Source organism: Delphinapterus leucas, chromosome 13, assembly GCF_059928025.1.
Source record: "Delphinapterus leucas isolate spDelLeu-1000000601 "Yukka" chromosome 13, BTC_Dleu_Yukka2, whole genome shotgun sequence".
NCBI lineage: Eukaryota > Metazoa > Chordata > Mammalia > Artiodactyla > Monodontidae > Delphinapterus > Delphinapterus leucas.
In genome coordinates, this window is record NC_143141.1 from 48,198,427 (window position 1) to 48,211,904 (window position 13,478).

The following is a 13,478-nucleotide window of genomic DNA, read 5'->3' on the forward strand; positions in this document are numbered from 1 at the left end:
TGCTACTGTGAGATTGTTCATGAGAGGAAGACTCAAATAATGCGACAAACTTCATTGTTGTCTTATCTTAAGAAACTGCCACATCCACCCCAACCTTCAGTAACCACCACCCTGGTCAGTCAGCAGCCATCGACATCGAGGCAGGACCCTCCACCAGCAAAAAGATTACAGCTTGCTGAAGGTTCAGATGATGGTTAGCATTTTTTAGCAATAAAATAATATTTTTCTTTTTCCTCTTTGGCCGCACCACATAGCATGTGGGATCTTAGTTCCCCGACCAGGGATCGAACCGGCAGCCCCTGCAGTGGAAGTGCAAAGTCTTAACCTTCCTTTGCACGTACGTACATTGTTTTTTTAGACATAATGCTACTGCACAATTAATAGACTACAGTATAGTGTAAACCCGACCAGGGATCGAACCGGCGGCCCCTGCAGTGGAAGTGCAAAGTCTTAACCTTCCTTTGCACATACGTACATTGTTTTTTTAGACATAATGCTACTGCACAATTAATAGACTACAGTATAGTGTAAACATAACCTTTATATGCACTGGGAAACCAAAATACTTTTGTGACTTATTTCATTGCCATCTTCACTTTATTGCAATAGTCTAGAACCGATCTCACAACATCTCTGAGGTATGCCTGTATTTCCATTTCTAAAATGGGATACTATATTTAAACCAAAGAGATCGTTTAAATCTTGGAAAGAACCAAGTAAACTGATACTTCATTTTTCCTTAAAAACAGGAAAATCCAATCACATGTAACTTTTCAGGTAATTCATGAATACCTAAATCATAAGTCTCTATATGTTGAGTGATGGAAACATGAAGACTGAAATTATTATCAGCTCTACTTTTGTGTGTTTGAAAATTTCCATTAAAAGAAGTCTAAAAAAACCATACACTCCAAAACATATTATTATTCAAGAAGCCTGATATAGTTTATATATAAATCAGAAAGTCAATACTACTGTCTTTTTGTGTGTGTGTCTGTGGCCGCATCGCCTGGCCTGTGGGATCTTAGTTCCCCAACCAGGGATCAAACCGGCACCGCCTGCCGTGGAAGTGCAAAGTCTTAATCTCTGGACCACCAGGGAATTCCCAGTACTACTGTCTTCTGAGAGCAGTTTTGAACGAGTTTCTGTTCTATACTCCTACATTAAAAAATATTATTATCTATGAATTTCACCTCCATTTACTAAAAGGAGATTTACTCAAAGATACATAAATCCCCTCTAAATCCTAAAACATCTCTTTTGCTCTTCATTGGTTACCTTGGAGTAAAATAGGTTTTTTCAAATATAGTAAATGATACAAGCAGGTATCACAGTCATTGAAGGAAGAAAAGGAAAATGACTTTCAAGCAACTGAGAATTAGTTTATATTAGGTTTCACTCTCCCTTCAGGGAGATTTGAGAAAATGTGGAAAGAGAAGCAGCTAGAAAAGGGGGGAGGAAAAAATAAATATTATCTTCCCTCACCTCAGCCAGATACATGTTTAATTGATCCTTAGGAAAGATTAGGCCCTTTATGGAAACAGTTCTTAATGAAAGAGGAGTATGCCAGGAAATGTGAAACTGAATCATTCTGCTTCAAGCTGGCAATGTTAAAGTCTACAAGGGACCCTCAGTATTAACTGCAGATGCTGTTTCAAAATAGTAAAGGAATCAAGGCGAGTGGGGAAGTAAAATGTTTTTCTTAATCTTCTTTTATTCATAAAATTAAGGGGAATTTCTATTAAAAATTCCCCAAAATTTGAATGGTATTACATACAGTTTTTTTGGAGTGAACAATCTCATTCTTTATCGGGAATTTAAAAGGTAGGTCGCTGGATGAATTATAAAGTGAATAAAGTTATAAAGTTAAGTATAAATGCTCAGAATTGCCAAGAAAATATAAATACTCTGAGGAACTGTGTCGTTCCACCTAAGCTTAAACTTTAATAGAAAACCCAGGTGTAAACCTAAGGGATAACAGCAATGAAATATTTCTATTATATTAATATGTTTTGTAGGCACCTGCTTTTTACTCTTTCTTTCTTCCTCCTGGTCATATTCTTCTTTCGATTTTCTGAAATATACAAAAATAAAGTAGAAAAGTAAACTTTCTCTTTTGGTCAAAGAACAACTATTCAACAAGAAACATGCTAACCTAAGCTTACAATATGTGCAAGAAATTTTGGAAACAAAGATGGAAATAATCAGGCTTAACTTAAAGCAGCTTACAATCAACTGAGAAAGACATACATAGGCATAAACAGCATAATATAGTTAGCCACATAAAATACAGGTTTACCTATTTCCTCTGGAGATGTGAAGGACCCCTAGCTGAACAAAGATCAACAGGTTTGAAATCCTAAACCCAAATCTGAATGGCAAATCTCATGAATATGGACTTCGATCTCTCTCTTTAGACTGATCAGTTACATTCCTCCTAAGATCCATTTCTCCCCTCATTCTAGTTTTTCCATGGCATCTGAGCTACCACACAGCTCTCCTGATGCCATTATGCCAAAGCCCTATCAGCTTTTGTAAACTGCTCACTGAGGGAAGTCTGATTTAGGAAAATAGCCAATTCAACTCTCATACATGTTCATGATTAAGCTCCACTGCTTATACAGTAGTACACCGCCCCCAGAAGCTCGTAGAAAATACAGTAAAATCTAAAAGCACAATGCTGACCAGTTTTCAAACCACCAATCAACCAAGAAGCAACCAGTACAAGTCAAAACTGCCAGTCCTCTAAACCTATTACCAAATATCCTTAACTCTTCAAATCTTTCAACTCAGAGCACTGTGTGTTGTCTCAGGCTCCCATGTGCCCTCTCCATGGAAAGGAGGACCTGGCAGGAAAGGTCGGGTTTTACCCGCAAACTTGCCTCCCTCCCCACAACCACTCAAATCCCCTGAAATGCAGCACAAAGTCCTACAGCTCCTTCCACAGTCCCCCACTAGGCCCATCCTCCTAACCACCATCCTGCCTAACCTCCCTCCTGCTTTGGAACTGGGGATAAGTTGGGTAGGTGGGAGGACTACAGGATGCTAGAAGATGGTCATGTATGTGGTTAGAGTGGAGAGCCAGGGCCACCAAATGCCAAGGCCCCATTCTGCAGGAGACACAAATAGCTGCAGGTATCCTTTTGCCTTAAACCTATACATTCCCATAGATTTAAATATTAAGTGCTTCAATTGCCCCTCCCTTCTAAAACTCCCATAGGGGTCAGGGGACAACAGGCCCAAGAGGGGAAATGCCCCTTTAGTGGGCTGCACATTCCATGCCAGGCATTTGGCTGAGAATCACGTAACTGAGGCAAGAAAGAGACCAGCAAAGAGTCAGCTATTTGGTCTGTGGAGTCTGGATATCCAACCTCCTACTGTGAGACACCTGGCATAAGGCTCCTCTAATACCCAGATCCAGAAGCCAAGGAGTTTCCTGCTTATCTCAGGCCACTACAGCCCTTCCAGGCATCAGGCTGGGTCTACTGCATCTTGTTCCCATTGGTGGCTAGTTTCCTATTCCCATGATGGGAGTGGAGGAAGACCCTCCCATCTGCGCTGATCTGGTATGAGTCATCTGAAAATAATTTTTTCTGTCCATTAAGAAATGTAATATATACATAATTATAAACAAATAAAATGATAAATCATTTTCATAGTCTTTAGGAGAGAATTTAGATATTTTACTAGTTCACAGTATTTTTTTGAGTAAAAAGCACATATGCAGATAATATTGTAATATTACTAATGATCCATTCAAAAAATAATTAAACAAGCATACCTAAGAACTTCTCTCAGGATTTTCATCTCTTCCTGTTCAAGGTCACTGACCACATCAGAACCATCTGTTAAGCAGTCAGGTAATACACCTGTTCAAAACCAAAGACCATACAGAAGAATATCAAGTCAACTGAAACACTTATTTTTCACTATTCTAGTTCATCAAGAAGTACAAATAAGTTTATTAAGATCTATAACTTTTAAAAAATGCTCTAAGCTATTATCTTTGTAACTATGGTCTTTTTAACTTTTTCTTCTTTTAGGGAATCAGCCCCACCAAAAAAGCACAATTTTACCTAGAAATGACTCTTGGTAATTATTGTATTGCTTATTTAAAATAACAATAATAATATATGACAATAGAAATTAATTGCTTATATTTAATATAAGCAACTTATAGAATATAAGCTATTTATAGAATAAATAGCTTATATTTAAGCTATTATCTTCCATAATCATACTATACAGGACATACCATTGAAATCAATAAGCTCCTAATAATGAAACTATGCTCTCAAAAGTATTCCTTAAATGGGAAAAGAGTTTACAAAACAAAATATAAAATACGTCATTAATTGAAACAGCATGTTAATCCTCTTCATTCATACTACAACAAATGCTACTGAAAAGGGCCCCGCTTACTACATGCAAAAAAAGCATGGTGCTAAGCACTTAAGGGGAATATAAAGATGAATAAAACAACCTCTGCCCTCAGAGCTTCTGTTCAAATATTGGGCTAATAACTATAAACCAGGGCAGCACCAACTTTGGCCCAAGGCAAATAGTAATTCATGGCAAGCAATTTTAAGCATTGGTTTCATTTACTTTATTACCTATATCTTCCTGATAAGCAGGTAGACTGGTAATAAGTGTTCTGTTTTTATCTATAATTATTATATTCCCAAAACATTAACAGCATGTCCCCTAATTTTTACCTTCCATTTCTTTATCCATATATGACTACGGGATTTTGGATCTGCTCTAAATTAAAGTAGCTTTATTATTCTAATCCCCTGATGTTTAAATGCATTGTAAAGTAAACTTGTCATTTTGAGATAACTGCAGATTCACATGCAGTTGTAAGAAACAATACAGAGAGATGCTATGCACTCTTTACCCAGTTTCCCCCAAGGGTTACATTTACAAAACTATAGTATAGTATCACAACCAGAAAATTGGTCTTAAGTGCATTTTTGCTCAGTCAAAAACTATACAATTAGTACTCTCCTATTCACCTTTTATGGAAAATTTTAAAAACTAAGGAAAGAATAAAACAACAGTATGCAATACCTCAAAACTGTAATAAGGAAGACACTTTTATATTCTATTACAAGTTAATCACTAAAGGGATGTTGCCTATAAACTTAAATTATACATAATGGCCCATCTCTGGGAACCCTGCTTCCCAGGTAATGAGCATTAAGCTAAAATAGCTTTGTTTAGCTCACAGGAAACATTCTGACCAGGCCCATCTGTGAATGACTACAGGGAGGAAGAAATTAACACATCCCCTCCAGAGGCTGATGGGAACCAGAAAAGGTTTAACTTTACTCCCTCTCCTTTTAGTATAAAATGAGCCTGAATTCTAACTCAGGCAAGATGGTTCTTTGGGGCACTAGCCCAACAACTTGTCTCTCGATTACTGGTCTGTCGTGCAGCAAGCAGTACAAGCTTAGACTCAGTGACAAAACCATCAAAATAATGCTCTGATTTGCATCTTCCCCAAATTCTTTGATGAGATACAACCAGAATCCAGAAAGCCTTTGAATTTTTCTCACATAAACAGTCTGCAGTTTTGAGTGCAATCAACATTGCTCTAAGGTACTTTCCTCTGGATTTATGTTAAGTGAAATTCTTAAATACAAGTATTAAAAATTCATGGCAGAACTAAGTATTAGTCTATGTTTAAATGTAAGCAAACTGTCACACCCTGTGGTTTGACAGCAGCATTATTCCACATCATTCCCCTCGTCCTTCCTTGCTAATATAAGCCATATGTGTGCAGTTACCAGGCAGCCAAGTACTTAGAGGCAGGGCCCTACCCCACCCCACAAGAGTGACTCATGATTCAAGCCAACTGTAATGGTCTCATTCCCCCTGCCAGAGGGTTTAGAAAGGCGTGCCACCCCAATCCTGACCAATAGGACCTAAGGGGAAAACTCCTAGGGGGCTTCCATGAAAGTGTTGTCTTGCTAGCAAAAAAAGATGTACAGGAAGAAACATCCCTTTTCTTCATGAGATATTAAAGTCTGCATTCGATGCAGCCAGAGTGCAATCATGAGAGAAGATCCTGAGAATAGCAGAGTATAAAGAGGAAACGTGTCAGAGTCCTTAATAACATCACTGAGCCACCAAATTAACCAACCCTGGACCTTTCTTCCCTCCCTTCCTCTGGACTTCTTGTTCAATTGAGATGATAATTTCCTATTGCTTAGGCCATTTTCACTGAGGTATTCTGCTAATGGCAGCCTGAGGCACCCAGCTGATACAAGCTATGTATACCTGTTCTCTTTTAATTAAAATCTAAATGTTGGGGCTTCCCTGGTTGAGAATCTGCCTGCCGATGCAGGGGACACGGGTTCGTGCCCCAGTCCGGGAAGATCCCACATGCCGCCAGGAGAGGCCACAACAGTGAGAGGCCCGCGTAACGCCAAAAAAAAAAAAAAAAATCTAAATGTTTCTGGTTAAATTGAAAACTATAGAGTACCAATATCAAGTTCACTATTTCTTTTATCAAAACTGATCCCCCCAAAATAATTTTAAATAACATGAAATAATTATTCAAATTATCCCATAGGTCAGAATAAAGCATAGCTGCAGGAAAACACAAGAGAAAAGGATTTTATGAAGCTAACTATGGTAGAGAAACAAAGAAAAAGAGACTGTTTTCCAAACTTATTTATACCAAAGCAACAGAACAGTGTCATGCGTCGTTCAGGGTTAGGGTGGTGCTGTCTCCAAACCACAGACAACAGCTGTCTTACCTGCTGTGAAATGAATTTTAGGATTTTAAGGAATAGTTTTGATGGTGGTTGGCTCTAAAGGATATAGTCTTTACACATATCAGACAAATGAGAGTAGAACCCACAACAAAGGCCCTGCAACATTCTAATGTTTGCCCTGTAACAACAGAAGCCCTATTGTTGCATGCTCCAGACCCTTAAAAGCAAACAGTACAACTGAACTATAGCTCCCATATCTTCAAGAAACAAGCCAAAAAAAGGCCCTGCTGCTAAACCATTAGAGTTTGGCATGGTAAGGAATATCAGTGGCAATCTATTAAGCAAAGGAATACACAGGTATTAAGGTCATCAGAGTCAGAAATGGGAAACTGAGATAAGCACCTGGGGTGAAAATTAGATAGTACAAAAACAAGAAGTATGGTTAGAAACTCTGATGTTCTGAGTCAAGATGTCAAATATAGTTCAAGTGCACAGGAAGGGAAGAAAAGCAGGAAGAGCTAGAAAGAATGTGAGTTTAGGCAGAGAGTTAAGGAAAAGATAAAGCTAAAGGTAGTTACCAAGGGCTTTGAGTTCTGCTTTTTCTTCCACCTGATGGTGGGGCAATCCTATCTGCCCATTGCCCTAGAACAGTAGTTCTCAGTGCGGGCTCAGGACCAGCAGCTTTAGCATCAGCTAGGAACTTGCTAAAAATGCAAAGTATTAGGCCCTACCCCAGACCTACTGAATCAGAAATGGGGAGACAGCCACATGTGTTTCAACAAGCCCTCCAACTGCTTCCAAAAGCTTGAGAACCACTGTCTCCTATAAAGCCAGAAGAAGAGTAGTCACCTTCTCTCAACAGTAACTGTAACTGTGACCACTCAAAAATGCTGAATTTCACAAATGCAGTGGCTGGGCAGAAAAATCAAGCTCTCTGAAACCTAAAACATTAAATCAAATTCTGGTCTGCTTTCTTTGAGATGTCAACCACTCAGTGATCAGGAAGTTTGCACTCTTGTATCTCTTAAGTCAGCCATAGACTTTCAAACTTGAAATAAATTCATACAAGGCAGCTACATCAAGACCATATTAGTTAAAACTGCCACCAAAAAAAATGCATTTAGCACTTAGATTTCTAAATCCAATCTTTTACCATTTCTCTCTTGAATTATTCGAATGGCTTGCAGCTGCATTTCAATGTTTTTCTGGACCATCATTGCTTTAAAGATAGTAAAATCTTCTGCTGCCAATACAGGTTGCAAAATGGCCTGTGAAAAGAAGTCAGGAAGTTAAACGAAGATTCAAGTTTTAAAACTATTTCCCAAACACTCAAATCATTTCTACTGCAAAAGGTGCATTAATTCAAGAATGCTGCATTGTTATTTATGACTAGATGACTCAAAGGGACAATTTTAAGATTTTATTCTAAAAGCCTTTAAAGTAGGTTCTCAAGAAGCTGACTCTCCCAACCCCTCCGTCCCTACCCTCCAGGAAGCTAAGGCAGACAGCGATACATTTTCCAAATGAGCCAGTGCTGAGCAACTCGGAAAAACAACACCGGAATTGGGCTTACTTTTTTAAAGTTACCACTGCAGTATCTGGATCTGTTTTTCAGCCAAAATGATGATATCTATTTGGTTTAGCCTCTGTCAACCTGAAATTTACTCTTTGGTGATAAATCAGTAACTACAAAATAATCCTTGAATTAATAAAATTACCAAATTAAATAAGAGTAAATGCCAAAAAAGAAAAATGAAGTCTGGAAAATAAGCATAATGTGGTAGGAGTAATGTGAGAACACAACTGTAGTAGTCCTATAGGCAGAAAGTTTCATGGAAGAAATAGAGTTAGAAATTATGATGAGAAATCTTTTTCTGGATGAAACAGAAGTGTAATAAATTAAGAAAAAACAATAAAGGTATCTACCCTAGAGTACCCAAATTAACACTCTCTTAGCTACAGAGAACTATTGTTATATGGAAAAACAAACAAATTCCCAAGCTAATCAGTAAGAAGTAGCATAAAATTGAAATGCATGAAAAGCCAAAAGAAAACACTCAGATATTATTCACCTTACTCAAATCTTATTTCAAGCTTTACATGACATTCATGGAAAAGCTGACCACAGGAATCATGCAGAGGTAGCTGAGGGTGTGCTACTGTTCACCTGGTAGGCAGCAGCAATAATGTCAAAGACACACCTCAACAAATGTTCCATCAAAGAGCTCTAAACAGAGAGGAAGGAGTCCTTCCTGCAGCAACCAGCTCACATCCTAGACAAAAGCAGTACAGCAAAACAAAATAATAAAGTGTGAAAGCAGCTCTCTGTGACATTTATAAGGAGTCAACTGCAGGAAAAAAAGACGGAAAGTTTCTTTTCCTTTAAATTCACATATACTGTTCAAAAGGCCCAGGGCAGGGGATGACAAATAGGTTTCATCTATGTTTAACTGAAAGTTGCAGCCCAGGGACTTCCCTGGCAGTCCACTGGTTAAGACTTCGCCTTCCACTGCAGGGGGTGCGGGTTGGATCCCTGGTCGGGTAGCTAAGATCCCACATGCCTGGTGGCCAGAAAACCAAAACATAAAACAGAAGCAATATTGTAACGCATTCAATAAGACTTTAAAAGTGGTCCACATGAAAAAAACCTTAAAAACAAAACAAAACAAAAGTTGCAGCCCAGTAATCAGTATTAAAGACAACTGCAGCCAGCCTCTGTATTAGAGTAGTTATGTCTGGTCTGCCAGGGCTCCCTTATGGGATTACACCACCACATAACATTGTTCTGGCCTTCTTAGACTTCTTATTAGTAATATCAAGTACTCTATCCTCATCAACAAACACTTGAAGGCAGTGTGTCAACTAGAGCTATCAGCAAGTCAGTGTCTGAGCTGATCCTTAAAGTTGTAATGCAGGGCTTCTCAAACAGTGTTCTTAACCCATCTAAGAAATGCGGGAGGGCTTCCCTGGTGGCACAGTGGTTGAGAGTCCGCCTGCCGATGCAGGGGACACGGGTCCGGGAAGATCCCACATGCCGCAGAGCGGCTGGGCCCGTGAGCCATGGCTGCTGAGCCTGCGCGTCCGGAGCCTGTGCTCTGCAACGGGAGAGACCACAACAATGAGAGGCCCGCGTACTGCAAAAAAACAAAAAAAAAAAACCTAAACACTGACCTTACACCTTTCACAAAAAATTAACTCAAAATGGATCATAGATTTAAATGTAAAAAACAAAATCATAAAACTTCTAAAAGATAGCATAGAGAAAATCTAGATAACCTTGGCTTTTGGCAATGATTTCTTAAGATATAACACCAAAAGCACAAACAATGAAAGAAAATCAATAAATCGAACTTCATTAAAATAAAAAACTTCTGCTCTGTGAAAGACATTGTTAAGAGAATAAAGAGAAAAGCCACAAAAGAATATTTTGTGAAATATTTGCAAAACGCATATCTGATAAAGGAGATTTGTATCAAAAATATACAAAGAACTCTTACAACTCAACAATTAGAAAACAAACAACTCAATTTAAAAATGGGTAGAAGAAAACAATGAGATACCACTACATATCTATTAGAATGGCTAAAATCCAAAAAACTGACAATACCAGTGTTACTGAAGACATGGAGCAACAGGAACTCCCACTCATTGGTGGTGAAAATGCAAAATGATACAGCTACTTTAAAAGAGAGTTTGGCAGTTTCCTACAAAGCTAAAGTTAATCTTAACATATGATCCAGCAATCTTGCTCCTAGGTATTTATACAAATGAGGTGAAAATATTATGTCCATGCAAAAGCCTGAATATGAATATTTATAGTGACTTTATTCATAATTGCCAAAGACTGGAAGCCACAAAATATCCTTCAAAAGGTTACTGGATAAACAAATGGTGGTACAACCATATAATGGAATATTATTCAGCAATAAGAAGAAATGAACTATCAAACTATGAAAAAAACTTAAATTCATATTGCTTACTGAAAGAAGTCTGAAAAGGTTACATACTGTATGATGCCAATTATATAACATTCTGAAAAAAGCAAAACTAGAGAGACAGTAAAATGAACAGCCGTTGCCAGAGGTTTGGTGCAAGGATGGAAAAGATGAATATGTGGAACACAGGGGCTTTTTAAGGCAGTGAAACTATTTTGTATGATACTGTAATGACGGATATATGACATTATATATTTGGCAAAATCCATGGAACTGTACAACACAAAGAGTGAACCCTAATATAAACTGTGGACTTTACTTAATAATAACATATCAGTATTGGCTCATCAACAAATACACTACACTAACTATACTTCAATTTAAAAAAAGAAAAAATATATACTACACTAATGAAAGGTGTTAATAAAAAGGGACACTACATTAACTGCTCAATTTTCTGTAAACATAAAACTGCTCTAAAAAATAGTCTATTAATTTTTTAAAATCTTACTAGAAGTCCCACAGATATTGTTAATTATCTTGTGTGTATTTTTAGAAAAAGAAAGTTATACCACATATGTAATCTTTTCAATGATACAAGTTATTGGGAAAAAAGGATAATTTTCCCAAATTACTATTATTAGAGGACAAATTTTGTGAAAGTGTTAATTTCTACCTTATAAAAGTCAAAGCAAAAGTGTTAATTTCTACCTTATAAAAGTCAAAGCAAATCAAATAAAAAACAAAAGCAAAAAACACTTTGTCTCTTGCCATATAGTCATCCCTGGCTCTTGCAATACACAGAAATCAATGATGAGCTCTATCCTCACCAAAAAACAAATCACAAGCAATGAAAGAAGCATTTTTGCCTACTTCAACTGAAAAACAGCATAAAATTAGAAAATCAACTGAACACAATTGAAATAATAAGTATCTCAATATTTATATATTATTATATTTTTCTGAACTCTGTAGAAAGATATCCTAATTCATGAGCATCTTTTGAGAAGCCACACATATATGACAGGAAAACATGCTCTTAAAAAGCTTTTTGTTGGGACTTCCCTGGTGGTCCAGTGGTTAAAACTCTGTGCTTCCACTAGAGGGGGCACGGGTTCCATCCCTGGTGGGGGAGGTATGATCCTGCATGCTGCACAGAGCGGGGAAGGGAGGAAGGAAGGGAGGGAGAGAGAAAGAAAGAAAGAGAAAGAGAGAAAGAAATGGAGAAAGAGAGAGAGAGAGAAAAGAAAGGAAAGAAAGAGAAAGAAAGAAAGAAAGAAAGAAAGAAAGAAAGGAAGGAAGGAAGGAAGGAAGGAAGGAAGGAAGGAAGGAAGGAAGGAAGGAAGGAAGGAAGAAAGGAGGGAGGGAAGGAGGAAAAGCAAGAAAGCAAGAAAAGAAAGAGAGATGGTAGTTGTTGTTGTTTTTAAACTAGAGGTCTTCATCTGATGCACTCTTTACTACTGCTGATTTTAATACACAAAGAGTATGCCAGGATCAGTGGTCTAGGGCTAACAATGACCAAACCAGGTGAAAAGAATTTTGCAAGTCAGCTTTAGCAGTACAATCAATGAGAGGGGAGCTGGCAGCTGTTTTAAAAAATCAAAATCAAACCAAACAGACCAAAACAAAATGAAAAGTACCTCCTAAACTACTCTAGGCAAGCAATTGGTTTCTTGAATTCATTCTTAGGCACCCTATATTAGCATAATGGAATCAGCATTCTGACCTTTATTTACAAAGATTAGATTATTGCTGCAAAGCAGTAAATAGCATGCTTTGGGCTGTTTTTCTGATTAACAGTGATGGCCTTGTGCTGATTCAATCATGTTGCCTTCAGAATCCGGGGCTAAGAGTTTGCTCCAGAAGAGAATAAAGCTAACTAGTCCACATGGGGATTGAACACATGACTCTGGCCTAATTAGTACCCTGCTAATCAACCACCAAGAAAGCTACCTTTAATTAAGAGGTGCTTCCATTTATAGACCACCTTATATGTGTCAGGTATTGTGCTAAATGCTTTATGAACATTTTCGCTCAAATTTCACAAAAACCTTTCAAAGTAGATACTATTCCTATTTTATAGATATAGAAACTGAGAATCAGAATGGATAAGGAAAACTGTAAAACAACTTTGCCCGTGGTAAATGAAAATAAACAAAAGATCTGGGACTCAAATCCAGGTCTGTCTGTGTCAAAAGGCTTGCCTCCTTGTACACAACAAGGCTGTACTACCAATCAACTCCAAATCAAAAGGTGTTGTATAACTGAGCAAAAGAGAAGGATGTGTTACTATTGATATGAAAACAGTATTTTAAAATTCTGAACATCTTCATTCAAAAATAATTTAAAGTTATCCTGATAATGAAAACAAAAGATGGATGTGACTACTATTACTATGAACATCTTTTTTCACAAAGTAATTCAGATTCATTCATAATAATTTAATTAAGAGGCTGACAAATATTAACCAAAGCAGAAAATATTCCTGAAAAACAAGGAAAATAAAAACAAATACCAATGCCTTAAATTTAAATACTAGTTAATAATTTTCAATAAATTCTTCAAGGCAAACAGATGTGTAAGAAACTATAATTCAAGGCAGTCAAATTGAATTGAAAATGTAAGAGTGCTCAGTGAGGTAGAATGCGTGCTAGTCTGACTAGAGGGATCAGGAAAGTTGCATTTCAGCACACCCTGATGATGAGATGGATTTCTCTGGCTAAGAAAAGGATGGAGGGAGGAGGAGGTGGGAGCTGAACATTCCAGGTTAAGGGACTACCATGAGCAAAGCCAGGCACATGGATGCTTACAAGAGAAAGTG

At 37.6% G+C, this 13,478-nt stretch overlaps 1 protein-coding gene across 1 annotated transcript in view; it reads right to left on the bottom strand.

Moving 5' to 3' along the window:
* CFAP36 (cilia and flagella associated protein 36) overlaps positions 1 to 13,478 on the bottom strand; it is a 32,377-nt gene that overhangs the window by 14,007 nt on the left and 4,892 nt on the right. The window contains exons 4-6 of the mRNA XM_022597230.3: positions 7,876 to 7,990; positions 3,782 to 3,869; positions 2,023 to 2,074 (exon numbers count right to left, since the gene is read on the bottom strand). Of these exons, the coding sequence (XP_022452938.1) occupies positions 2,023 to 2,074; positions 3,782 to 3,869; positions 7,876 to 7,990 (255 nt within the window). The remainder of the gene's footprint in view (positions 1 to 2,022; positions 2,075 to 3,781; positions 3,870 to 7,875; positions 7,991 to 13,478) is intronic.